Genomic DNA, 24443 nt, shown 5'->3' with positions numbered 1-24443 from the left:
CGCTATAGGAATTTAAACTGCATAATTTCACAGTGTAAATAATGTTATAACAATATTTTTGGCATCATAAGTATCAAATGATGAACACAGAGTACTTTGTAATATAATGGGACATTTTTTTCCACGCATAATGATGCATTATCTGCGTATCCTGCGATATGAGCAGATTAAAGGTTTCGAGTTAATCACGATCAATCAACTTTTAAGGTGACAACTAAATGACACCCAAATAGAGGGTTTGAGAGAGGAGGATTACAGATTCAGTGGGAAACAGTAGGATGGAGTAGCGCCGCGTCCTCTTACCTGTACTCAATCCATCATCACTGGAGTCCATTTTAGTGAAGTCGGTATCGATGGAGGTGCGCTCCGCAGAGTCATTAGTGCTGTCTAAACTGCCATGGCTGACTGTGTCCAGATCACTGCCGTCTGCAGGGAGACAAGAGGGGAGAAAGGGAACGAGAAGCTTAAAAACCTGACAGAAAACCAATAGCCCAGCTCACACGAGAGCCGTGGATGAACAATCACTAAACCGCGGGAATACTATTATCAGCTGAAAGCCACAAAAATCTCATCATGACCGAACGAGACCAAACCGATTTCTGTGTCGTCTTTAGCTCAAAAGAGTGGCAAAATGAAACATGAGTCAATGTGTTGCATGCCTCTGACTGTAAATTTGCAGAGCGATGTTGCAGTTTAGCGTGGAAATGTTTCCATTATGTTAATGGATTCAAATCAAAATCAACATGACACCCGCAGCAGCAGCAACACCCTTTACAGTGTCAGGCGTGGTGTTTTCATCGGATTCCCCCCAACACAACATTCATTATAGTAATGAGACGGTCCATGCTTTGGGGAATTAGAGAATATGTCAGCATGAAAACCTGTGCAATGAGAGAGCTCGACGGGAAAACCTTTTAATCAGTTTAATTAAAAGTACATTATACTGTCATTACAGAGAGGCAGACGGGGAAGAATATGTGCTGGTGGAGGCGAGTACTGACAAAAACATTGCATCTTTCCTGTTGCTAGAAACCATTAGTTCATGTTTCATTTCTGTTTGAATTCAATATGAAGTGCACATTAGACTAACTTTCAAATAAAGTTGTGCATTTTCAAATATGGTCTCCAGTATCAACATAGGCTCCCAATCAAGGCATCATTCTATCCTTATCAGAATCCGCTTTATTTGACAAGTCTATGTACACAAACAAGGGATTCTGATGCTCACACTGCACAGACATTACATTAAAATATATAAACCTCAGAGGAGATTGGCTCTGGCTGAAGGGTGTTCACCGTCTTTATCAGACAGACAGCCTGCAGGAAAAAAAATGCCTCTCTGGCCGCTGGTTTTTTTGCAAATAGTGTTTGTTCTGTAGCGCCTAGCTTGTGTCCAGGATGTGTGGGGTCTGCACAGGTATTAGTGACCCGTTTCCTGATCCTAGACAGGTACAAGTTCCGGTTGGAGGGAAAGCCGGCCCTGACAACGCAGACCTGATTGTTCACTGCAGCCATTTGTGACTAAGCCAAAACAAACTGTGATGGACGTGCACTAGGCAGATGAATAATTAGAATATTATCCAGAGTTGAGTTTCTGATTAAACTCAACTCTGGATATCTATTGCTGGTGTGCATTCTGGATTTAGTCAGCTGAAGCCCCAGCAAGTCCTGCGACCAGAATTTCTTCTTTTTATTTTTAAACCACTTCCTAAATTTTGTGCATAGTTTGCAAAACTGCCTTTATGGACTGTGGAACATCCTTTTGTGAAACTAATTAATCTTTTTTTTCCCCTTAGGAAACAGAGGGTTTTCGGACAGTAACATTCACAGTGAAGGAGATACTTTTGTTTTGCTGCTGCAGAGAGAGCTGAAACTCTGGCCGTTGAGTGTTATGACGTTATATAGCAAAGAAACATTTTATGAAGCAGGAGCATTGGTTGTCTTGTAAATATTTGTTTGGTACATGCTTAACTGCCTAGCCCTTCAGCAAACTGTCCCACATAAGACCTCACCAGCAGGAGCAAGACATAAGGTTTTTGAACACTATAGCTTCATTTGCAGAATCAGATTGATTAAACAAAACAAAAACTAAAACAAAAGGCTGTCCTGGTGAAACTCTGGCTGGGACAAAATATCCATCGCTGTCAGAAAACCGCATCATCCGGATAGCCGTTAATCAGTGAAACCTGCAGTCTGATCACATCTGACCTTTCTGTCATGATTGATGAAAGCACAGTTTTACGTTCTAATATGCATAAATACCCTCTAATTTTCATTAGTGGAAAAGCGTAAAGTCTGTGAATTTGGAGTTCTCACCAGAAAGCTGGGGGTCTCTGTGTGGGGTCTGTTGTTTTTTCCCTGCTTGCTTGAACTGAAGCACGCCGAGGATCACGTTCCTCAGTTTCCCCCACAGGAAGTAGCCTCCTCTGGTGGTGGAGGGCCAGGTGCTCTCCAACACCGCCTTGGAAAGGGAAACAATACAATGGCATAAAGGTCTGCAGTTGTAGCTAAACAGGTATATGCGACGTGAAAGGATCTCACTGCTGGCAGTTTTTGTTTATAGCAAAACTATGCACCTTGTTATAGCATCCATAAGTGATAGCATTGGGCTGAACTCCTGCCTTCTTCATCTCAAAGAGCACCCTGACAGCCAACACGGGCTGGCTGTACTGACCGCACAGCTGCAACAGCACACGGTAGCACACCTGGAACACAAAACAGCAAGAGTTTTGCTAGAAACACACCATAAACTTGTCTAAGAAAAATGCAGCCTGATATATCAGCCTCGTCTTTTTTGCATGTTAGGTCATTTCATACCTCATCAGGAGCCTGCAGCTTCTTGTCTTGCATCTTCCTCAACACATCGTAAGCTGTGCGCAGGGCTCGCACCTTGGAGTGGCAGTTTCCCACTAATCCTGGCAGGCAAATAAACCACAAGCCGTAGCAGTGCCGAAGCAAACACTTGGACCACATCTGAGGCACAGATGAGTGTGTTTTGGCCATCTTCTGAGCTGATTTCATCTCCTGCAAAAATTAGACATTTGTGGTTCTTTAGCACCCGCAGCTGAATTTTGCATTCACATTCATTACTTTGTCTGTACGTGACCGTAAAGCAGGCAAAATAGTAATGCAAACAGGCAGAACATTGTTTTTAGTAATCTCTTGGTTGTCACTTATCTATAACATGTTTTTGTAAAAAAAAAAAAAAAAATGTCAAGCAAATCTCTGTTTTTATGTCTGACCTGTTTTGAGCGTCTAAAGACGGCTGTCGGACTGGCTGGGGTGCTGTGGCGTGAGCCGATGCCTGCTGAGACAGAATCTGGTCCTTCCAGGGGCTCCAAAAGTTCAGACATCAGCACAGGAAACCCAGAGTAGCTGCAGAGACACACAAATGCTTAAAAAAATAACTGCAGTAGAAAGCAAAAAAAGGAACGCTGGCAGTAAAGTCTAATGCAACTAACTGCACTGCTGTGTGCGTGTTCTTTTTCTCCACTGTTCATGTAAAGTCAAGTAAAATAAATAAGTGTATCGAACCTATAGCACAGAGGATGCTCTTCTCCTTGAGGCAGAAGAGGCAGTTCCGGAGGGTTGATATAAACTGTGTGCTCGCTACGGTGCGATTCATCCAGCTCGATCAGCCTGGTGTCCTCTGGCCGTTCGCTGTCCATCTGGTTTACAAGAGAAGTACATGCTTGTCATCATTCTTCATCTTTAATCACCACAAATTCAAATTCCACCGATTACATTTATGCATGTTGGCTCAACAGTATTTGAGGCGGTTGGAGCCTTCAGATCTGGCCACATACGAGGGTCGGTAGGAAGGAGCATATGTCAGTAATGGCTCCATCTACATTAGAGTTATGGCGCTCTATTTAAAGGGGGGGGGGGGCGCTGCCAAAGGCAGAGGCTTGATCCCATAAATCCTCCAAGACTAAATGAAAGTAGGCTCCAGTGACCTGGACAAAATTGATGCCATGTTGCCCCAGAGGCATTAAACCATTTGTATGAGACACTTTGGCAGCGCTACTGGGTACTAAACAGCCACTTTAGCTTCACATCAGACTTGACTGATCTGCTGCTTGGCGAGAGCTGCACAGAGCTCCTCAGCTGGCGCGTCAGAGAAAAGCTCCTGCTCAATGCAGCACACTCGCTGATTTTCAGAGTCAAAACAGTATTTAAAAGCATTCAAGGACATCGTAAATGCTTGCCATGCGGCTAAATCTATTTGCCTTATAGGTATTTCTTACTCGCTTATTCTGCAGACTAAACATCAATAACATGACAGGAGCTAAACTGTCCCCCCCGGTAGAAATGATTAGAGGGTTTATTCCACTCAGCTGAGAGGATGATTCAGTCAACCGACTCTGACTGACCCATTTGTCTTCGCTTTGGTTCTGCTCTGTGCTTCTTGGCCTGCTGTCCTTCCTCTCGCACCCAAAAGCTCTTACTCAATCGTGCATTTGTTGTCAGTGTCAGCAGCAACAATGAATGAATCAATGCTTCCACTTCTCAATAACTGGAAGAAATGGACATCAACACCGGACCTCTAAATGTTCTCGATGGATCTGAATGTGACTTCCTGATTGCACAATTTTGCATGCGCATGGAAGATATTTTTTCCTCATACAAAACAGGAGGCAGGATGTTTTTTTGTGGGTTTTTTTATCCTTTTTTTTTTTGCATGTGCAACAAAGCCTTTTGACAGACTTTGCTCACAAAAAACGTCAAATCGGCAAATAATGAGAGCAGCTTGCAATCATTCTACCGCATTTCAAAACGAGGCAAAGAAAAACACATAAAAAAGAAACACAAGTGTCCCTTAGAAAGAGCCTAAAGCGTGACAACATTCATTAACACGGCAGCACACATATTCTTGTGGCTTACCTTGTTCCCAGATGTGAATAACTAGCAGACAGGAGGCACAATGACAAAGAGGGGGGAAAAAAAGATTGATAATGAGGCAACAGAGAAACCACAAAGAGGAAAATAGATGTAAGAAGCTGAAAAACACAGTTGTACATTGTGGAGGAAAATAGGTAAATTATTATTCCTTGTAGTTGCTGTTTCCTGTTTATCCCTTTTTTCCTGAGAGCTTAGTCAACGGAGCCAAAGGCCAAACTTTTGTTACGTTACAGCAGTTAACTTATGCCCCGGCAAAACCACCTTGTTTTTGTTCCCTCTGTCTCTCCTTCAACCTAAAAAACACTTTAATACCTACGCAGTGCAAGCAGGTGCCACTAACGTTTGCAATAATAACATCAAACTCAAAATAGAAGTTAGCTATGCAATTTAGTGCTAAGCTAAAGATTCACTGAGAACAATTGGAGCCACTGTTTCCTTTGACATTTTTTTGTTACACGTTGCTGTAAGTCTTTAATTTTACAATCTTAAGTTTGTAATTGAATGAGAACAGAGTCAGGAAAAAGGATACACATGTGAATTATTTTTTTTTAATTGCTATGGTTTCTAGCACCGGCAGAAATAGCAAATGCACACTTAAACGGACGAATGCCGGTGGGATTTTAACAAATCAATTTTTCTTCATAGAAATCTCTTTTAAGGGGAGCAAAGGTTAGTTGTGACCCTCACCTTATCAACGCACTCATCAAAGAAAGCCAGGCTGGCATCTTTGTCACTGACAAAGGAGCACTCTTCAATGAAGCGGCTGAACAACTGAGTCTTGGTCATGAGGGAGTAAAACCTCTGATGGGACCGGTCTCTGCTCTTCAAGAAGCCTGTGTAGGAAAACACGTAATTTCATGAGAAACTTGAAATTATCACCATTATTACAAATATCAGACCTTTACATCTTAGACCGCATGACATAGAAATGTCAAGATGTGCACTAAACCATAATTTCAGGAAATGAAGACGCTGGTTCGAAACAAGCTGTTCTCTGGCTCCGCTTGCATAAGAGCACACGGATGTGCGGGGACATTGTGCTATTAATCATTCTGCTTGTCTGAGTTGTCATCCAGGCCTAATTTCCAGAAAATTAAGTTAGATAGCACACGTTCATTTAAGGCAAATATTTGCACAAGGACCGATGTTTAGACCTCAACCCCCACAGCAATAAATCTCTGGGACAGGAAAGCAGGAGCTTGTCAGACAATATTCATTTGTGCTTAATTAGAACCACTGTTTTTCAAGAAGAAATTTGATTTCTGCTCAGATTCAGGGCGTAATAAAATTGGTAACACTGGTAAAAACATTTTGTAATCCCCTTTGAACCGACTGGTAATTTTTTTTTTTTGTCTCCGCTGTATTGCAAACCTAGACTAGAACTTACCTTGGAGGTCAAAAAGGGAGGTGACATCCGTGGTCTTCTCAGAGGGGGCTTGGGTGATGGGCTGCAGGTAGGAGCGGTAGCCTCGAAGGATGGCTGCCATGAAGCGAAGAAAAGCTTCTTGGATCTCCAGCTCAAGAGTGTGGAGGCTCTTTCCATCATAAAGCTCGCTGTCGGTGACCGTGTGGTCCATCTGCACATCATCACGGTTTAACTGGCAACCTTAGTGAGAGAACCAAACGGAAAGTTTATTTAAATTTAGTCAACACGTAAAAGTGGCTTTTTAAGGACACTGCTGACATCTTACATGGATGACACAAATATTGGACACGAGCATACCTCAAAGCCTTTCAGTGTCGGTGCTGGGTTAATACTTGTCCCATGTTGTGATGCGTGTGCATGAGAGGCACCACAAAAGGTGGTGTTTGTCCACTAAAATTGATTTTTTTCCCCCCAGAACTATCAATATCTGTACTGAGTTTTGCAGACATCCAATCAATACTTCGGAAGAGTTCAGACTGAAACAAAGTGGTGCAGAGACGCCATGCCCGACTGACACTAATATCGACAAAACAGAGGCCGTCAGGGTAACTAAAACTGTAGTTTTACTGTAGAACTTTACCCTACAATTTAGTATGAAGCTGAAATATCACAGTTTAATGTGTTTGTATTCAATACAATGAGCTTTTACATTACCACAGTAAGTTATGTTATTTCTTTTTGTTTATTTTTAAAGTGTCTGCCAGGTTCTACTAAAAACAGACCAATACGGTTCTTTGGACATGCAGAAAAACACAGCACCGATAGTTGAGGCATCAGTTGTCTCAGAAAATGAATAGATTATGTGGTGTAGGTTCAAGAAGAAGGTTTGGTAGGATTAACTAAACCAGTAAGACGTATTGTATTGAATTGTATTGAAGTAAGATACTGCCTATTTCAATACATTTCTCTATAGATCTGATGGAGATCATCTTTCTCCTTTGCCATTTTATTAGTTTTGTGGTTTTGATCATTTTGTGATGAAATTTTAAAATACGCATTGAACATGCCCCGAAAACAAATATTTAAAAGTCATGCACTAAAATCTAATTGCAGCTTGAAGTTTGGGAATGTGATTTTGTCACCCTGATAAATAATATCTACCAGTCTGAGGCCACTCGGAGTTATTTTAATATGATCAGTGGTTGGAACTTCTCATATGTCCTAAAATAACGTAAGTCTATAAATGGAGATTCAAGTGTAAATATAAAATCTTCAAAAAATAATTCACAGTTAACTGAGTATGTTTTTAGATCATCATAAAATACTAATCAACCAATAGAAGTAAACCAAAGTAATGATTGTGTAGCTAGGTATGAAATAGAAGGGTTTCTCAATATAAAAAAATATCTTAGAAATGGAAAGATTTTAGTCCATCCCTCTATCAGACTCTTTTTGATTCCACTCACCCTGTTCGCTACAGAGGCAGATATGGAAACTAAAGTGGCTTCATCTTAACAGAGTTTGCAGGTGTAAAAAGGAAAGAACAGAAAAGCAACCAGCTTTTTAGGTGTTACAATGGAGCCGCCACTCACTCACTGGAAAGATCATAAAATTGATATGTCAGAGTCGCTGCCTGGTTTTAAAACCTAATTAGTCTTGTCTGGCAACTGTAAATACTAACTATCTGGCAACTGTAAATACTAACTATTTTGCCTAAATACCACCTACTAACACCCATTTTGAAAAAGCGGTGTAACAAAACAAGGATTTTTGTCAGTGTGTTTGGTTGTGTCATAAAAAGAGACAGAAAGCATTCTTATTAATTAGTCTTGATTGGTTGGTTTAAGGACAACAAATTAATAAAGACAATATTATTAAAAGAAAGTTTCCTGAAGTCAGAGTCTTACCAACTTTAAAACCAAATAGGGCTTTTGTGCTTCTAAAACATACCTATAGCTGCAGTTTATTTGCACCTAACATTAAATATTTTAGCCCAACCTCCTATGATGAATTTGTTGGTAACTTTCTGAGTGTGGAACTGGAACATAGTTAAGATGAGTTTGATGTCTTGCTTCCAGCAACTGATGGAAAAAACCCAAAAGGAGCCTCCAGCAGTTGTTTCCCACTATCACGCTCTAAAAATTTGTTCAACTTTCTCCTCTTTTAAGAAGTTTCTGATGAAGCCAAGATCAGTGTGCTTGAACAAATCAACCAGGAAAGACTCCTACAGACAGAAGAGGCCATTAGAGAGATTTGTCGACATAAATCAGAAAGTTCTTTGGCGCTCAGACTCCAGCAGAAGACAAGAAAGCTGCGAATGTCTATGAGCTTGGATGATCATTTTAGGATTGGGATTAGTGAAGTATTCCCCCTGGGGTCCGGACACTGTGTGCATGACACCAAACAAAAGCTCAATTTGAGGAACACATGGCGGCTTGTCCTGTCTGAAAAATAGAGCCAGTATATCTGCTCCTTCACTCTTTGGGATTGACATCTAACTGAAGACGTGCTCTCACTAATGAATCTGATGTCAGGCAAATGAATGACCGGAAAGACTGAAGGAAGAGATTATGCAAATTGTGGAAAAGAAAAATACACATATATAAATCCTCACAGCATGCCATGCTTGTCCTGACTACATGTGGCAAAAAGGCAACTAATGTCACATTATCAACAAGATCTTCTGCAATGCCGTGAAGATCACAAGTCGTTTTTATGTAACAGTGAGTTCAGCTTCCTGTAACGTCAGTCATCAAGGCTGACTCAACAGACTCATGTAGAGAGCTAAATTATGCATGAAACCACTTTGGAAAATGACACAGCGTCGGACTGGACTCACCCTCGGTGAGCTGCTGATAGAGCTTATTCAGGCTGTTCAGAAGGTGTTTACAGGCTCTCCTGGGCAAGATTTTCCACGTTAGAGCCTTCTTTTCGTCTTTTCTGAAAGCACACCAGATGGTTTTCATTGAAAGGTGGGAGGACAGTGGAGAAATATTGGAAAAGATAGAACAGGTTCACTGACATTAGCGCTGACATCTTAATATCTTTGCAAAAGTGTCTGCGTTGATGTGGGAGGCATGTGTGCTCTGTACAGTAAAATACTTCACATTCCAGCTACACTCATTACATAAAAAGAGGCTCCTACTGAGAGACACTGATAACCTTGGGAATAACCTTCAGAATTACACTAAACAAGGAGAAATGAGTTACGGCAGAGAGCCTTAATGTTGATCTATGGCACGCTGTCTGCAGTCAGAGGTCACTTACTGGGAGATGGTGTTGGTGTCCAAATCAACACAGCTGATATCAGCAGGAGGCACATAAAGGTCAAAGTATCTGCTGTCCAAACCCACGATAAAAGGGCAGGGTGCGCTAAGAACATCTGCCAAGGCCAGCGGACACAGAGGGATGTAGGGGCAAGGCCAGTGGAAAGGAAAGATCATCTAACAGGAGAGCAAACAAATCATAAGTAAACATACAGTTCCAGTTAACCATTTGCAAACACTTGACATTGGTATAAATTTCCCTATCAATTTGGGTCATTTAATAATTCATTCAAACATTTTTTTTCCAAGTGGAACAATGATACGGCCTACTTAAATGATTGGAATTTGACTAAATAGCCCATGTGATGGCAGAAGCTTGGTTACCAAGTATAGATTCGAGAAGATCCAAAATAAGTTCAAACCTTTGCACTCAAATCTTGTTATTTATTTTTTTCTTTATTATAAAAAAATCAATTTTTATGAATAAAGCTGTGTTTTGTATAAGTTTTCCTCTATAGGGAAACCCCCCCGGTTCAAATCTATTAATACAATCTTGAGATAATAAGACATTCTTGCTATTGATGATGCTACAGCTACTACAGAAAACAAGAGACTTGATTTCTATAATAAGTTACTCTTCTGTATTTATTTTCATCTCATACATGGATTTTAGAGGAAAACGTTAATTTAAATGGGCTTGTTCTGCAGCGCTGGTAGATTTGATTGTGACTGTCAATTTTTAATGTGGTTTACTGCACATTCATTCCTCGGAGATGAAGCGCTCTGTCGAAACTTTTCTATGACCACACACAATCTCATTAAAGATCATTCTCTTTTGCATCGTTATGATGAAAAAAAAAGAGAATAGAAAAGAAACAAACGCTTACAGACACGAGGGCCTCGGTAACACTGGTGAGCACAGCTGGACGCAAGGAATGAACCAGGATCTTGTGCTCGGTGACGGCCAGCACGAGCAGGGTGACTGCATTTTTTGGCCCCAAATTCAGCAGTAGTGTGGAGAGGCTCCCACCGCTGTAGCAAGAAAAAAAACACAGAGATTAGTTTATTGAGATAACTGGTATTTTGTCATTATATTGTGTTCATCATTCGTTCCCTACCTAAGAGGCAGTGGAGAGGACACAGGTTGGCTTAGAATCAGGCTGTCATGTGGAGACAACTATGAAGGAAAAAACAAGTAAACAGTTAACACAAAGTTTGCACATCGTAGCAGGATAGTTTGGGTTCTGAAATTAGGATTTAGAATTAAGAGAAAGGCCATAGAGGATTGATAAAGGACATAATAAGTGAAAATAAGTCGGTCATTGCACCTGCAAAAGGATTCTTGGCCTCTGGGTGGAGGGAAACGGAACATTTTTCATGAAGTGAGAGATGTGCCTGTGAGAGACAGATTAAAACTTTTGATAAAGTTGTTCACACGACTAACAATTAATGATCTTTGTTACGAAAAGCAAAAAAAAAAAAACTCTGACAAACAAAAACAAAAAAACAACAACAAAAAAAGCAAATAATATCTGCTAACTTCTCAATTGGCAGTGCATGTGGTCCAGAGATGGAATATCTGTAGAGGAAGGTGAGGAAGCTTTTGAAGGACTGGAAGAAGGGCCAGTGGGAGAGTAAGCAGATGCTCTTGTTGTTGTAAACATTTCTGCCGCTGTCGGGTCCGAGATGACAGCTCGGCAGGCCGAGTTGTGAGCGCTGACGCTCCGAAAGGTTCTCCTCTGGGTAAGGCTCGTAGAACTGGATAGCTGCTCCGTACACCTGCACACAAGGGTGAGCGTAATGATCGGCACAGAGTAAGCATCCTGATCAAAATAATAATAATAAAACAACAAATACCCTGTTGCCCGTAGATGGAATTCATTATTACCACATCTCTTTAGGGCTTCATTATAGAAAATATTCCGCATGATAAATCAAAATCATCCTTGGTACTTTAAATATTTCTATTCTAAGTGTAAGTGGGGGAAAAAAAATCAGTCTGTGCATGAGGCACCGTGAGACTAGTCCGCATGATCAGACGTTGCAGGCAAGAAAAAATGAGCACTCAGGCATTCAGACGTGCACACCAGCCCAAGTGCTGCTACAGGAACCATTCATTATTCAAAAGATGGTCTGCACACACACACAGACAAAAAATCTTTTATGCTGCATTGCTTACAAGAGCTAACAGCCTTTTAGTATTCCTAAAGAAGCTCTCGGACCACTTTTGATCCCAGTCAAACCCACAACTTGATTAATATTGTCTGTCATTCTTGGAAATGCTGCTGCACCTTATTAACAAGCAAACCCATCAGTGAAAATTGATTGGTTAAACTAACTTTAAAGGGGAAATTAAGGCTGGACGTGTGTATTAGAAGGTGAACAAAACCTGACAAAAACTGCATAGGAACTCCCTAGCTAGTGCTGATGTAAATGAAACTTTGCCCAAAAAAGGGAAGTGGTTTCCATAGCAATATTGGTATGAAAGTACGTGACTGTCAGATTGCTCTGCGTGCACACAAGTTCAGCCAAAATGCGGTTTTTGATAAAAACCAATGCAAATGGGCCGCAATACCTTTTCTCCAGAAGCCCCCGTCAGTACGAATGTGGAGAAAACAGGCAGGGAGTGTTTGGTGTGAGCTGGCCAGCACTCTATCATCGCCCCCATGGGCAGGCAGAACATAGGGACTGACTCAGGCAGTGGGAAAGATTCGTAGTCCTCTTCAGGATACCTGCACAACAAACCTGAGCACAACGCAAGACGAACAAAGTCAGCTCAATGCTGCTGTTTTTCCACCACTTAATACTGGCACATAGGAACATATAAATATCTCTGTTACCTGCTTTGTATGCAATTGTGTTGGCTTTAGCAAGAGACTTCTTATAGCAAAGGTAGACTGAAGATCCCCACTGAAGAGTAAAAACAAAATATCACAAATTAAAACCTGCTTTATTTTTCAGACATGCAGTGTCCTGCAAACATTCCTTGAACCTTTTTCACATTTTGTCACCTTATGACCACAGAGACTTTATGTGGGGGAAAAAAAACAACACAAACTAGCAAACAACCATTAACTAGATGGAAAATGATACATAATTTGCAAAAACCTTTACAAAAACAATAAAAATGTAATCATTTTGGGGTGTAATTGTATTCCCGATTCATACTCCTAAATTATATCCAGCATAATCAATTGTCTTTATGTAATTAGTGAAGAGAGCACTCTTCACTGTGTCTTAATTTGTTAGTTCTGTGAAAGCCTCACACGTTTACTGGAGAACATTAGTGAACAAATAGCACCACGGAGACCAAGGCAGAGAGCAGACAGTTAAGGGATAAAGCTGCAGAAAAAGTTTGAAGCAGGGCCATATCCCAGAACATTATCTGGAGCTTTTAACATCTCCCACAGCATTGTCCAATCCATCATCTGAAAATGGAACGTGAGGAGGATACCTTACATGGTAAGCACTCTTTTTACTTACGGAAGACATAATAGATTATTTAAAAAAAAAAATACTTATATCTTCAGTTGCAAGAAAAATTTCCAAGGCTGGTAAGAAATGACACATTGCCTGAAACATCCTCTAATAGACTCTGTTATGCAACTATTGCCTCTCTATTGAGAAACAACATAAAAGACGTGTTTGGAGATTTCTTAACAAGCCACGTAGAAGACACAGCAAACATGTGGAAAAGGGTTCTGTTGCCAGTTTTTCGGGCCTACATGCAAAACACTATTTGTGGCAGAAAGACGAGCACTGCACATTGCCCTGAGCGTAGCATCCCCACACTGGAACATGGTGGGGGCAGCATCATGCTATGGGGGATGCTTTTCCTCATTGGGACAGGGAAGCTGGTCAGAGTTGATAGATGGAGCTGAATATAGAAGTGAAAACTGAAAAATCTTAAGGCTGGGGCGGAGGCTCACCTTTCAGTTGAAAACATACAGTCGTGGCTACAAAGAAATAGAATAAAGCACATTCATGTCCGGTCCAAGTCCAGACCTAAATCCAACTGATAATCTCCAAGACTTGAAAGTTGATGTTTACAGACAGTTTTCTTCCAATAAGATTTAATGGTTAGCAACTTTGCGAAGGAAAATGGACAAAGATTTCAGTCTCTAGCCGATAGAGGGTTGAGGCAGTAATCGCAGCGAACAGTGGTTCTGCAAAGCATTCACTCAGGGGGGCTGAATACTAATGCAAGGCAAACTTTAGAAAGAAAATGGTTCCTACAAAATCCCAAGAAAACTCAACGAAGTCTGTGGTTGCAACATGGCAAAATGTGAACCGGTTTAAGAGAAATAACCTTAAAAGGCCTCGTATGTGGATACTTTGCAGCTCGATCTCACCATGCTGCTGTTGAGGTTCTTGTCCACCTTGCAGAAGGTGTGAGGAGGCGTCTCCCCCTTGCCAGGGACGATGACGCAGACATCGGTGACAGCCAGGGAAGTGTGAGGCTGGCTCTTGGGCGCGCGACGGTATGTGATGTAGATGCGCTGGGAGGACGAGCTGCTGATGTTGGCGGGGCGGCCTGAGGGCGTGGTCTGCACTATGTGGCATCCAGGCTTCAGCTTCTCTTTCCACTCGTAAAGGACACTGAAAGACAACAAAGGGTGGGAATTTTTATACAGCGTTTTTAAGCGCAGATAATTGTGTCCCAAGGTAGAGAAATGATCAGAGGGACTCTATGAGTAAAGGGTCAGTGAGCGAGGATTAGTCCTTACCCAAGATCTGTCAGTGGAGGCTTATCTCTGCCTCTTTTGTAGCACAAGAAGATCTGCGGGCCCCTGAGGCTGGCTCCATTAAGCTCTGCTGAGAGGCCTGAGGGGGTGCTCTCCACACAGGTGAAGCCCGGGGGCACCTCTTCACCGAGGGACCGTATCACCACAGCAACGTCGGTAATAGGGGCTTTGGGTTTAACAGACTTGGTGCCGGCATCATCAAAGTGCAGGTCCTCCTCCAGGGGCTTGAAGGAATCGGTGAGGCCAGCAACCACAAAGTAGTCGGCTACACGGGGCCCTTTATCCTCCATCATTTCCCATTCCCGCACCATGAACTGGAGATTAGAGGAAGAGGCGGGTGTTCAGTATTCATTTTCTCTTCATTACAACATCCAGTCCAGCTTTAGAGGAAGAGCAAGAGTTTTTCATCACAACAAGATAACTGAGCTGAGCAGTGAACGATGGCTAAATATGCCTCACCTCCACATCCCTCTATGAGTACATGGTATCATGTTAATGCTCAATGGATTTAAAGACAGAAAGCCAAAAATCTTTAGAACGTAAAGAGATCACGATCAGCCTTTACATGGCTTTGTTTACAGTGGATAAGTAATTTTAAAGTACACTTTTTTGACCCAAAAAAAGAGCCTTATTAATCAAGCCCTCACAACTGGCTGTGTACGTCTATATGAGGACGATGAGGCCGTCTGTCGCTGCACCGTTGGGAAGCTATGACGCCATGTCACTGTTTGAAAGTGCAAACTGAAATGGATTATTATTGTTGAAAAACAACAACAAAACCTTTTTAACAGCAATTTGTTGAACAGGATATTTGTGCATTTACCAGTGACACAGACCACTGCATGAGATGTTGATGCAATGCAGATTCTTCTGGGAACACAGTTATTAGGAGAAATGGCAGTCAGAACTGGAGCACCATGGTTTGCACACTGCTCTGCTGTGGACCGGAAAGACCCTGCAGTCAGTAGCGAGGGCTGCAGAAAGGACCATTGCTGCTACACTCCCAGCTACAGCAGACATCTAAGAAGACCAACCTATCAACTATATTTTTCAGACTATAAGGCACACTTAATTTTCTCAAAAATTGAAGGTGCGCCTTATAATCTGGTGCACCTTATGGTCCGGGAAATACGGTAAGTAGAGGAAAAACATCTTGTTGGGCTCTCTCACAGGGCCTGATACCTATTTCTGCTCCTGCCCTCTGGAGGGAGGCAACAAAGTATTTAGGCCAGATCCCACAGATTGTGTTTTCTTTTTCTCTCAGAGCATCAGGGCACATAAAACTTATATTTCAAAGTTGCACCCCATCCCTCCTGTTAGGGACTGAATGAAAACACTGACGGTGTATGACATATATGACAGCAATCTTGCCTGAAATTGCAACATCTATCCAGAATTTTTAAAAAATTTTACCTTTTTTTGTCTAAAGAGATGTCACAATATGTGACAGAAATTGTGGTAAATTAAAAGAAGACTGAGCTCCTCACAAAGAGCTTTTAGGTTCCTCCATTAGGCGCCGGTTTGTTAAGTCTCCAAGCTACGGCTCTCAGAAAAAAAACTTTCCTCTTAAATCCCTCTTCGTATCAGATTAAACAACACATACTTTTAAATCTTCACTTTATGAACTGCAGACCTTGTGTTATGCATTGATCCCCAAAGTTTCAGGTTTTATAAGTATTTTTCTCAGCTGACTTTTCTAATTCCTTGTGCTCACGTTTTTCATTTACATTAACATGCTTTTTGATCTCGGTCACAGAAATGAATATAGCCATAGTGAACTACATCAATTGGTTAGGTAAATAAAAAAAAAGAAAAGAAAAAAGGATACAGGCAATTTAATTATGTCTGGCACAATGAAAAAGACCACAATGGGGGAAGAAAACAAACCTCCCCTTATTGCATTTCAAATGTACCACACATCACAGAAAAGAAAGAACATGTAGCATCTGGAAGCATTTAAGATAAATTCCTGTCTGGATAAACACAATATTTCACAGGGATATATGCGTTAAACATTTAATGACCCCGCTGCCATGACTGATTATGTGAAATAAAACACGGGTCTCTGAAGAAAAACAGAATTGAAGGCATAGTTGTATGCAGACTGAGTTCAAACAGTGCTTTCTTTCCGTGCTTGGAGCAAGTCAATGTCCAGGCAACAGTTGTTCACGACGTCAACAATGTTTTTAGAAAGGAAAGCAATCTCAGGAGCGCCTGTGAACCCGCTTGTTGTGGGTTTATCACAAAGAACAGAGCCCTGCAAGCCCTCTGAGCACAGGGCCAGCTTATTCTACTTCGACTGAAGAGCCTGCTTTATCTCCTTCAGCAGTCCCCCCACACTCATCGCTTGTTTATTTTTTTTCCATCACTGTGATATGAGTGAGCTGACGTAAAGTGTTTATCCCTCCCTCTGCACTGGATGTGTCACTTCAGAGCACCCTGGCATACAGGAACCTGTGGCCTTGCCTCACCTTCATGGGACTCACACCTTTTTTTGGTTTCCACCATGATAGAAATACTCATGGATAAGCTAATTCAGCCGTGGAGCAAATGATGCTGAGATTTAAGAATAGGACCGAAGTCATTCATAAGTACCTTCAAAAGAGTTAGCAAGCATTGTTCAGCTCAATAATAAGATGGATTGTGGAATAAGCTTTTATACTGCACACTGGAAGCAGCGCTTTCATAAATCATGACTCATCAACACTGGGGCGTTCATAGGCCCATAGGCTCATCTGACAATAGTTCCTGTCCAGCACTCCCTTTGTTCGCTGATGATTTGCATTATCTACAGTTTGAAACCCAAAATGTATGTTTGACAAATTGTAGCAATGCAGGATTTTATATATTTCAAAAATCTTGAAATAGTCTTTACAGAAGCACTTCAAATATCCTTTCATGTTGCTGGGGACTATAGAGGAAAACAAATGATGCCTCCTTTAGGATGGCCTTGTTTTCACGCTGCACCACTAGTTCTATTTTTAAGCGTCGCAAGAAGCAATCCAAACATTTGAATAAACGCACTAGTGAAGAAATGTAGTTCTGTGCTCCTTGACGTAAAACAACACATATGATCTTTGCTTTCCATGCATCCTACAAACCGTTCCTGTCGTTGTCAGTGTGAGTTCAGAAAATGATCTGCTCTGTACTAATAAGTCAAACACAGATTTACTAAAAAGGAGTGAAACGCAAATAAAAACAAAATATGCATGTCTTTTTTTAATCAAATGCTTATCAAAACTTATGGAGAGGTAAAACGGAAATAATTTCAGAATGTGTTAATAAACAAGATTATTAAGAAACTGAGGTGTCCATTTTCAACACAGTAAGACTGGGGAAATGCCAAGTTAACAAGAAGTCTTTCCAGAAGAGTGTTAATGTTGTTTTTCACAGACTGACTCTTATCTTTTATATGCTATGTTGTTTTTTATTTGTTTTGCAACCAAAGTCCCTAATGAAATATGAATCTTTCAATAAAGAAATGATAAATTCCACTGAGCGATATGCTTGTGCCATCAAGAGCAGTAAACATATCCTAAATGATTCTAACTTAGAGCATGTTGTATTAAACAGAAGAATAGCGAAGCATTTAGCATTTCATTTGCCTATGCCCACTGTTTGTATTTTTCATCTCTTTATTAACAAAAAGTCAATATTTGAACAACGCAATATTAAAAATACATGGCACGGACTTTACATAATTACTACCAGAGCTCTACAATGCAACTCAGGATATACCAAGGCACTGCTTTTTTAATCGGTGCTGAGAATCTACTTGATATAATAAATGTCTCCAGCTCATTTACCTCTTCTTTCGCGTGACATAACACTTAATCCACTCTGTAAATACCTGCTCTCAGTGATTACTGGATGAAATTTTCTAAGTGCTGTGATGCTAACACACATCTGATAAGCACAGCAGATGTGTCATACAATACCTGAAAGGTTCTGGATTAAATAAAGATGTAATCTCTTTTCTCAACTGCACTGGCATTGACTGTGTCTGTTCCTCCCCCTCAACAGGAAGCAGAAGACTAAATTTATAACTAATCCTCACCATGGCAACAATATTAAAACTAAGCAGCGAAGTGCATGGAGAACATTTCTGCTGGGGCCGCTGCAAACACGATTCTGGGTACCCAGTAATTAGAATATCATTATTACAGAGGTTTGGTTTTATGAGCTCTAAAAGTATAATTTTATTTTGCAAAGATTTGATTTGGCTTGGTATTATTTGTACTAGTGTTATTACCTTATATCATACAATACAATCTAAAAGGGTATCTCATCATGTATGAGATGACAATTAGGGAACAGCAATTGTTCCTAATTGTTTTGGTTGTTCACTGTTGCAACAGGGTCAGAAAAAAGATTTTTGAACATCAAAGACTCAAGACATATTTTTGAAGTACAAACATATCCATGTAGTGAACTTGACACTTTTTATCTCAATAAATTATATCACTTATCTAGGAATGAAGATGAAGTTGTTGGTCGGCTATTACTGCATTGATCCTGTCCATCACATGATTCTTCTCATTATATTTCAAATTCAAAATGATCTTAAAAAGGGTCTCTTTCGGTTTTTAAATAGACCCTTAGCGATATCGTCAAAGGGAGGTACCCCAAGCTTGTTTCCTAGCACCACTGCACTTCTGATTGTTTTTAAATGAATTACCTGAGAGTTGCAAAGATATCCGTTGCCACATTTGTGCAGATTATGTTCTGTAAACAGCAAAAACTTCCCTGCAAAGATGCAGAACAGGCACATTGATTCTTCAAATGTTGCCAAAAGCTCCGTAAACACGCTTCACAATCTGATAAATTTAGCCATTTTTATGTTATTATCGATCGGAGAAAAATAGATGTGTTCAAATTTTGTATTTCCAACTTAAAGTACACATTAGGAAAGTGTCTGAAGCTCCTGTTTGTATGCTTCTTTGTTTGATGGATGGATGGATGGATGGATGGATGGGTAGATAGATAGATAGATAGATAGATAGATAGATAGATAGATAGATAGATAGATAGATAGATAGATAGATAGATAGATAGATAGATAGATAGATAGATAGATAGATAGATAGATAGATAGATAGATAGATAGATAGATAGATAGATAGATAGATAGATAGATAGATAGATAGATAGATAGATAGATAGATAGATAGATAGATAGATAGATAGATATAGGGTTTTGTGTTTATGTCTTCCTTTATGAGGGCAATTCTGTGTTGGCTCAAGACTGGAAGTGTGTGACTCATGGGCACCAGAGGAACTTCAGTCTTTTCATTCACCACATTTTTCTTCATATTTGAACTACAAATAAGGACACGGCGGATTTCCTCTCCTTGGCAGCTAACAAACCAACTTCTCTATTCACGTCCACTGTGTACATGAGTCATCAGCAACTGTTAGCTAAGCAGTAACTTGTAAAACACTTCACCCAAATAGTGCCAATCTTTCATCAGAGCCATTTCCCCCTCAAAGAGGCTCAAGGGTTTTCCGACAGCGTCAAAATGGATCAGGTCTGATTCTCAGAAACAACACCCTGCGCTCGAATTACTTTTGTCATGTTAGTATTGCTGTAAATGTAAATGTTTTGAAATGTGGATGCATTCTGCAATTTGATATTTTTACTTTGTAATTTCATTCTGTTGGTTTCTACCAACAAAGAAACTAAATAAACAAGCAAGCAGAAACACCCTGTGTGGTTCCTAACAATCTATTTCCAAAACAAAATTGTGAAGGTGAAGCTCAGCAAAACTCTGACGTAAAAAATCTTTGCATTTCATTTCAAGGAACATTTTCTCTTTGAATGTTATACTTTTTTTTTTTTTTTTTTTTTGTACAAACATTCAGCCTTTGCTTTGAGTCATGTTGTTGTAATTGTGACCCAGGAGACAGAGGCAGCGGCTGCTGGACAGCCAGGCTGGGCAGGGATTAGAGGGCTGAACTAACAACAGAGGGGGCAGGGACGATGGGCAGAGGGAACCACCACAACATGCGGGCTGTTTCACTCCGCATCTGTTCCTTCTTAGCCATAAAGACAACCTTCACCCTCATCGGCCATTTGCATGGCTCCTGTCTGACAGAGGGGGAGACCCTGGCTCCTAGATGAAGAGACCACACACGCCCAAGATAAACAGAGCAGAGCGATGAGGGAGAACAGCGGCTACTTCTAGGTGGTGCTCAGAATGTGAAATAAATAAATCATTAACAAAACGCTAAAGATCCGCGCAGGATTATAAAAGCATGCATCATGTGTGGGAGGAATATCTGCATTGCATAAATAATCCAATTAAAAACATATAACTGGCCTAAGCGATTTAATCCTTTGTTCACATTAAAAAAAATCCATTTTACACAGCATCAATAAGGGATGCAACTGAATATGCATCGATTGGGTTCAATAGCGCCGATGGACGCACGACAAAGCAAAGCAAAAATATCTTATTATTCTTGCATATCTGCCCAGCTCTCCTACAAATCTACCTCTCTGGTACATAATAATCCGAATGATCAATCTAACATTTAAATGAAGCCCACATAACGGGATCACGTAAAGCGGAACGCGTCTATGATTTGAGCTCCTACATTTGGCAATGAATAAACACCACTATTCCACCGACTGAAAGAGTGGACAGGTTTGCTCCATTCCACGGTAAAAAAAATAAAAAATAAATAAATAAGTATTTACTCACATCACGAAGACAGAAGGATGATCTGCGGATGAATGCGCCTCCGGATTTCTTTGAAGATTAAACGACAATTCCTCACCGCTTACCTCGTCTATTCACATGGATTTTATGTCCTACCTAAATTATCGTAAAATCAGTGCGCTGAAAAATCCCTGCAGTGCACAGGGATCTAAATAAATAGACGGCGTAGTCCAGAGGAGCGTTTTATTCCGACCTGCGCTGCCCACGTGACCGATTACAACCCTTCACTGACGTCACTGATGACGCCGCAGATGGCGGCTGTGAGAGGGTTTCACCCGTTTGAGGCGGTGGGGAAACAGTTGGCGTTTCTTCACGCGTTTCACTGTAAAACAAGGCAAGTCCATACAGGATGCTGTGAGTTAAGCAAAGTAGCTACAGTCCGCCGGGGTGCTTAGACAACCCACCCTACAAATATACAATATTATATACAAATATGATTTGGTACATAAGCTAGAACAAGAAGAAGTTACAGGATTTATTGGCCCCAGAAACACAGACAATGTTTACAAAATAAAATGTCTTCAGTAGAGGACCAAAATTAATGAATAAAATATAAATGGAGAAATTGATTTTATTATTAAAAATTCAGTTTGTTCACTGTTGCTTTGCTTTCCAAGGACAACGTAGTAAAGTGAAACTGAGTGTTAAATTATCTAGACCGAGGCCATAGGATTTTGTGTCATAACACACATTTAATAGGGCATTCCTCAAATGACTAAATTTAGACGCATACGACGCAGCCATCTTGTGGTCGTACAAGCAGAGGTAATGCTTGAATAGTTTACTTACATGAGTCAAATAGCTAACAGATCTGTCATGAATATTGCCTAACAGACAATAATATGGCAACAACAAAACACCGATGCAACGCAACACAGGGTCTTGCACAAGGGTATGCCTTATTGCCAGAGTTTGATTTGGTGGGCCCAGTACTGTTTAAACAAATTTTCCACCAAACCTCCCAGAACCACCAAACTCTTGTATATTATCCATTCTTGATCATGTTTGCGTTCCATTTTGTTTTAAAGATTACTTAAAAAATGTTACAAAGATGATTAATTGCTGTAAGGAATAGCTATTTTTCTTTTCTTTTTTTTAATGAGGAACGGTTACAAGTCACAAGCAGTTCTTGTAACATTTGCAGCAGATAACTCTTTTTGCATTCTTGTTCTTTGTTTGTGTGTCGTTTTATTTTTTTTTTATTTTTGTTTGTCTTTTTATCTTCTTGTATGAGCAGTAAAGATTTTCCTGGATTAGATCTGGATCAACAACAAAGTGGATTTCTGCCACGTTCAAAACTACAGTTTTAAAACCGTCACGTAATTTTAAGTTACCAAAATGTTCTGCATATACAACATGCAATTTGTTTAAAGGAAATAAAAAAGAACTACATGATCCATGTCATAACCGACTAGCCTACATCAAGTAAAGAGTGTTGGTGCACAGTGAAGACCTGAAATTTAGATCGTGTTTTTATTAACTAGCAACTTGTTGGAAAATAATTGCACTTATAGCTAACATAAGATGCCGTTTCAAAATTAACAAAATGTCTTACCAGCTTGTTTTGAAATTCTCATGTGACGCAGGACTGAGGATCTCTCGGAAAGCAACCTCCCCTGGTGTACAGCCCAGTACTGCCCTCGTGTGGTGAGTTTGAAGACATACAGTTTGGTAGGAACAGGACATGGAGTTCAGATGGACCCCATTTGAAGATTTATTGCTTTGTCATCGTTGATGTTACAACTGTATGGCTTTTACATTGATTATATTTCGTGTTTTTATTTTCAGTTCTATGCTGTTATAGATATAAAATCTATTAGATCAAATTATTTTACAATCTTTTTTTCTAAAAGGTGTAGTAAATAATTGAGTAGATATTCGAAGAATACATTCTGTCCCTTTTTGGAGTGAAAGAGCCATTATATCATCAAACCTACTGAATTAATTTGAATAACTTTTTTTGTTAAGATTTTGATAAGATTTTGACAGGTTAGACAAATACAGTTGCACTGAGAATATTTGATGTGCTTCATTCTGCCTCAACGAACAGCAGTCAGGCTCCATCTTAGCTTTCTTCTCATCAATTATAAGTGATGACTGCATTAATAGCTTCATGATTTAGCATCAATAATTTGCAGCAAAAGTACCTGAAATAAATCTTTACATCTTTAAAAAGCCTCGAAACAAGAGACGAGTTTATTCCTTTTTCTTCACTAGAAGCATTTATTCATAGCAATGACCTCACATGGGATGCTCTGATCTGAGGATAACTGGGCAGGTCAACTGCAGATCAAAAACAAATCTCCAGCTGTTCAGTTTGTGATACTCTCCTCGCAGGAATGAGCGGGAGAAAACAAAACTGTAAGAAGAAATGTTAAAAATCTGTTTTAGCAACGTGATTCTGAAATAAAGTGATATTACATAAGCGACACATTGTCATTTGTCGTGTTACAACCTTGGTTGGTATAAAATGTGTTAAGCCAGGCCGAGGATCGTTGTCACATGGGTTTTTATCACATTCAATTCAATTCAATTCAGTTTTATTTATATAGCGCCAATTCATTAAACATGCCATCTCAAGGCACTTTACAAAGTCAAATTCAATCAGATTATACAGATTGGGTCAGATTATACAGATTGGTCAAACATTTCCTATATAAGGGAACCCAGTAGATTGCATCAAAGTCTTGACAAGCAGCATTCACTCCTGGGGAAGCGTAGAGCCACAGGGAGAGTCCTCTGCATTGTCCATGGCTTTGCAGCAATCCCTCATACTGAGCAAGCATGAAGCAACAGTGGAAAGAAAAACTCCCCTTTAACAAGAAGGAAAACCTTCAGCTAAACCAGGCTCAGTATGAACGATTATCTGCCTCGAACTACTGGGGGTTAAAGAAGACAGAGCAGAGACACAACAAGAGAGACAAAAAAGCACAGAAGCACACATTGATCCAGTAATCTGTTCTACATTAGATGGTAATAGCGGGTGATCTGTCTTCCCTGGATGATGTCACAGCTAACAGAACGTCAGACCAGGTGTACCTACTATGAAGAAAAAAAGAGAGAGAACAGAAAGTTAAAAGCTGAAATGACGACAAGTAATGCAAAACTGCAGAACAGTAGAACTCAGTAGAGTGAGAGAAATAGACCCTGATGTCCTCCAGCAGCCTAAGCCTATAGCAGCATAACTATAGAGGTAGCTTAGGGTAATATGAGCCACTCTATAAGCTTTGTCAAAAAGCAAAGTTTTAAGATTAGTCTTAAAAGTAGACAGGGTGTCTGCATGATGGACCAAAACTGGGAGTTGGAGAGGAGCCTGATAGCTAAAGGATCTGCCTCCCATTCTATTTTTAGAGACTTTAGGAACCACCAGCCGACCTGCAGTCTGAGAGAGAAGTGCTCTGTTAGGAACATACGGGATAATCAGAGCTCTGATATATGATGG

At 40.3% G+C, this 24443-nt stretch overlaps 1 protein-coding gene across 3 annotated transcripts in view; it reads right to left on the bottom strand.

Moving 5' to 3' along the window:
* dennd4a (DENN/MADD domain containing 4A) overlaps positions 1-21236 on the bottom strand; it is a 30817-nt gene extending 9581 nt beyond the window's left edge. The window contains exons 1-21 of one of the 3 annotated variants that reach the window (XM_021309894.2): positions 20984-21236; positions 18958-19025; positions 14262-14593; positions 13887-14133; positions 12375-12444; positions 12110-12279; positions 11075-11313; positions 10863-10929; positions 10653-10711; positions 10422-10566; positions 9536-9711; positions 9108-9208; positions 6290-6508; positions 5590-5735; positions 4885-4905; positions 3535-3668; positions 3243-3375; positions 2818-3024; positions 2577-2705; positions 2317-2461; positions 304-426 (exon numbers count right to left, since the gene is read on the bottom strand). In XM_021309894.2, the coding sequence (XP_021165569.2) occupies positions 304-426; positions 2317-2461; positions 2577-2705; positions 2818-3024; positions 3243-3375; positions 3535-3668; positions 4885-4905; positions 5590-5735; positions 6290-6508; positions 9108-9208; positions 9536-9711; positions 10422-10566; positions 10653-10711; positions 10863-10929; positions 11075-11313; positions 12110-12279; positions 12375-12444; positions 13887-14133; positions 14262-14590 (2860 nt within the window). In that variant the 5' untranslated portion in view covers positions 14591-14593; positions 18958-19025; positions 20984-21236. The remainder of the gene's footprint in view (positions 1-303; positions 427-2316; positions 2462-2576; positions 2706-2817; positions 3025-3242; positions 3376-3534; positions 3669-4884; positions 4906-5589; positions 5736-6289; positions 6509-9107; positions 9209-9535; positions 9712-10421; positions 10567-10652; positions 10712-10862; positions 10930-11074; positions 11314-12109; positions 12280-12374; positions 12445-13886; positions 14134-14261; positions 14594-18957; positions 19026-20983) is intronic. The other 2 variants (XM_021309893.2, XM_021309895.2) reach the window with 2 other exon arrangements.
* Positions 21237-24443: the final 3207 nt, after the last annotated feature.

This window comes from Fundulus heteroclitus, chromosome 2 (genome assembly GCF_011125445.2).
Source record: "Fundulus heteroclitus isolate FHET01 chromosome 2, MU-UCD_Fhet_4.1, whole genome shotgun sequence".
In the NCBI taxonomy this organism is placed as follows: domain Eukaryota; kingdom Metazoa; phylum Chordata; class Actinopteri; order Cyprinodontiformes; family Fundulidae; genus Fundulus; species Fundulus heteroclitus.
This window is presented reverse-complemented; position numbering and strand designations above follow the sequence as displayed.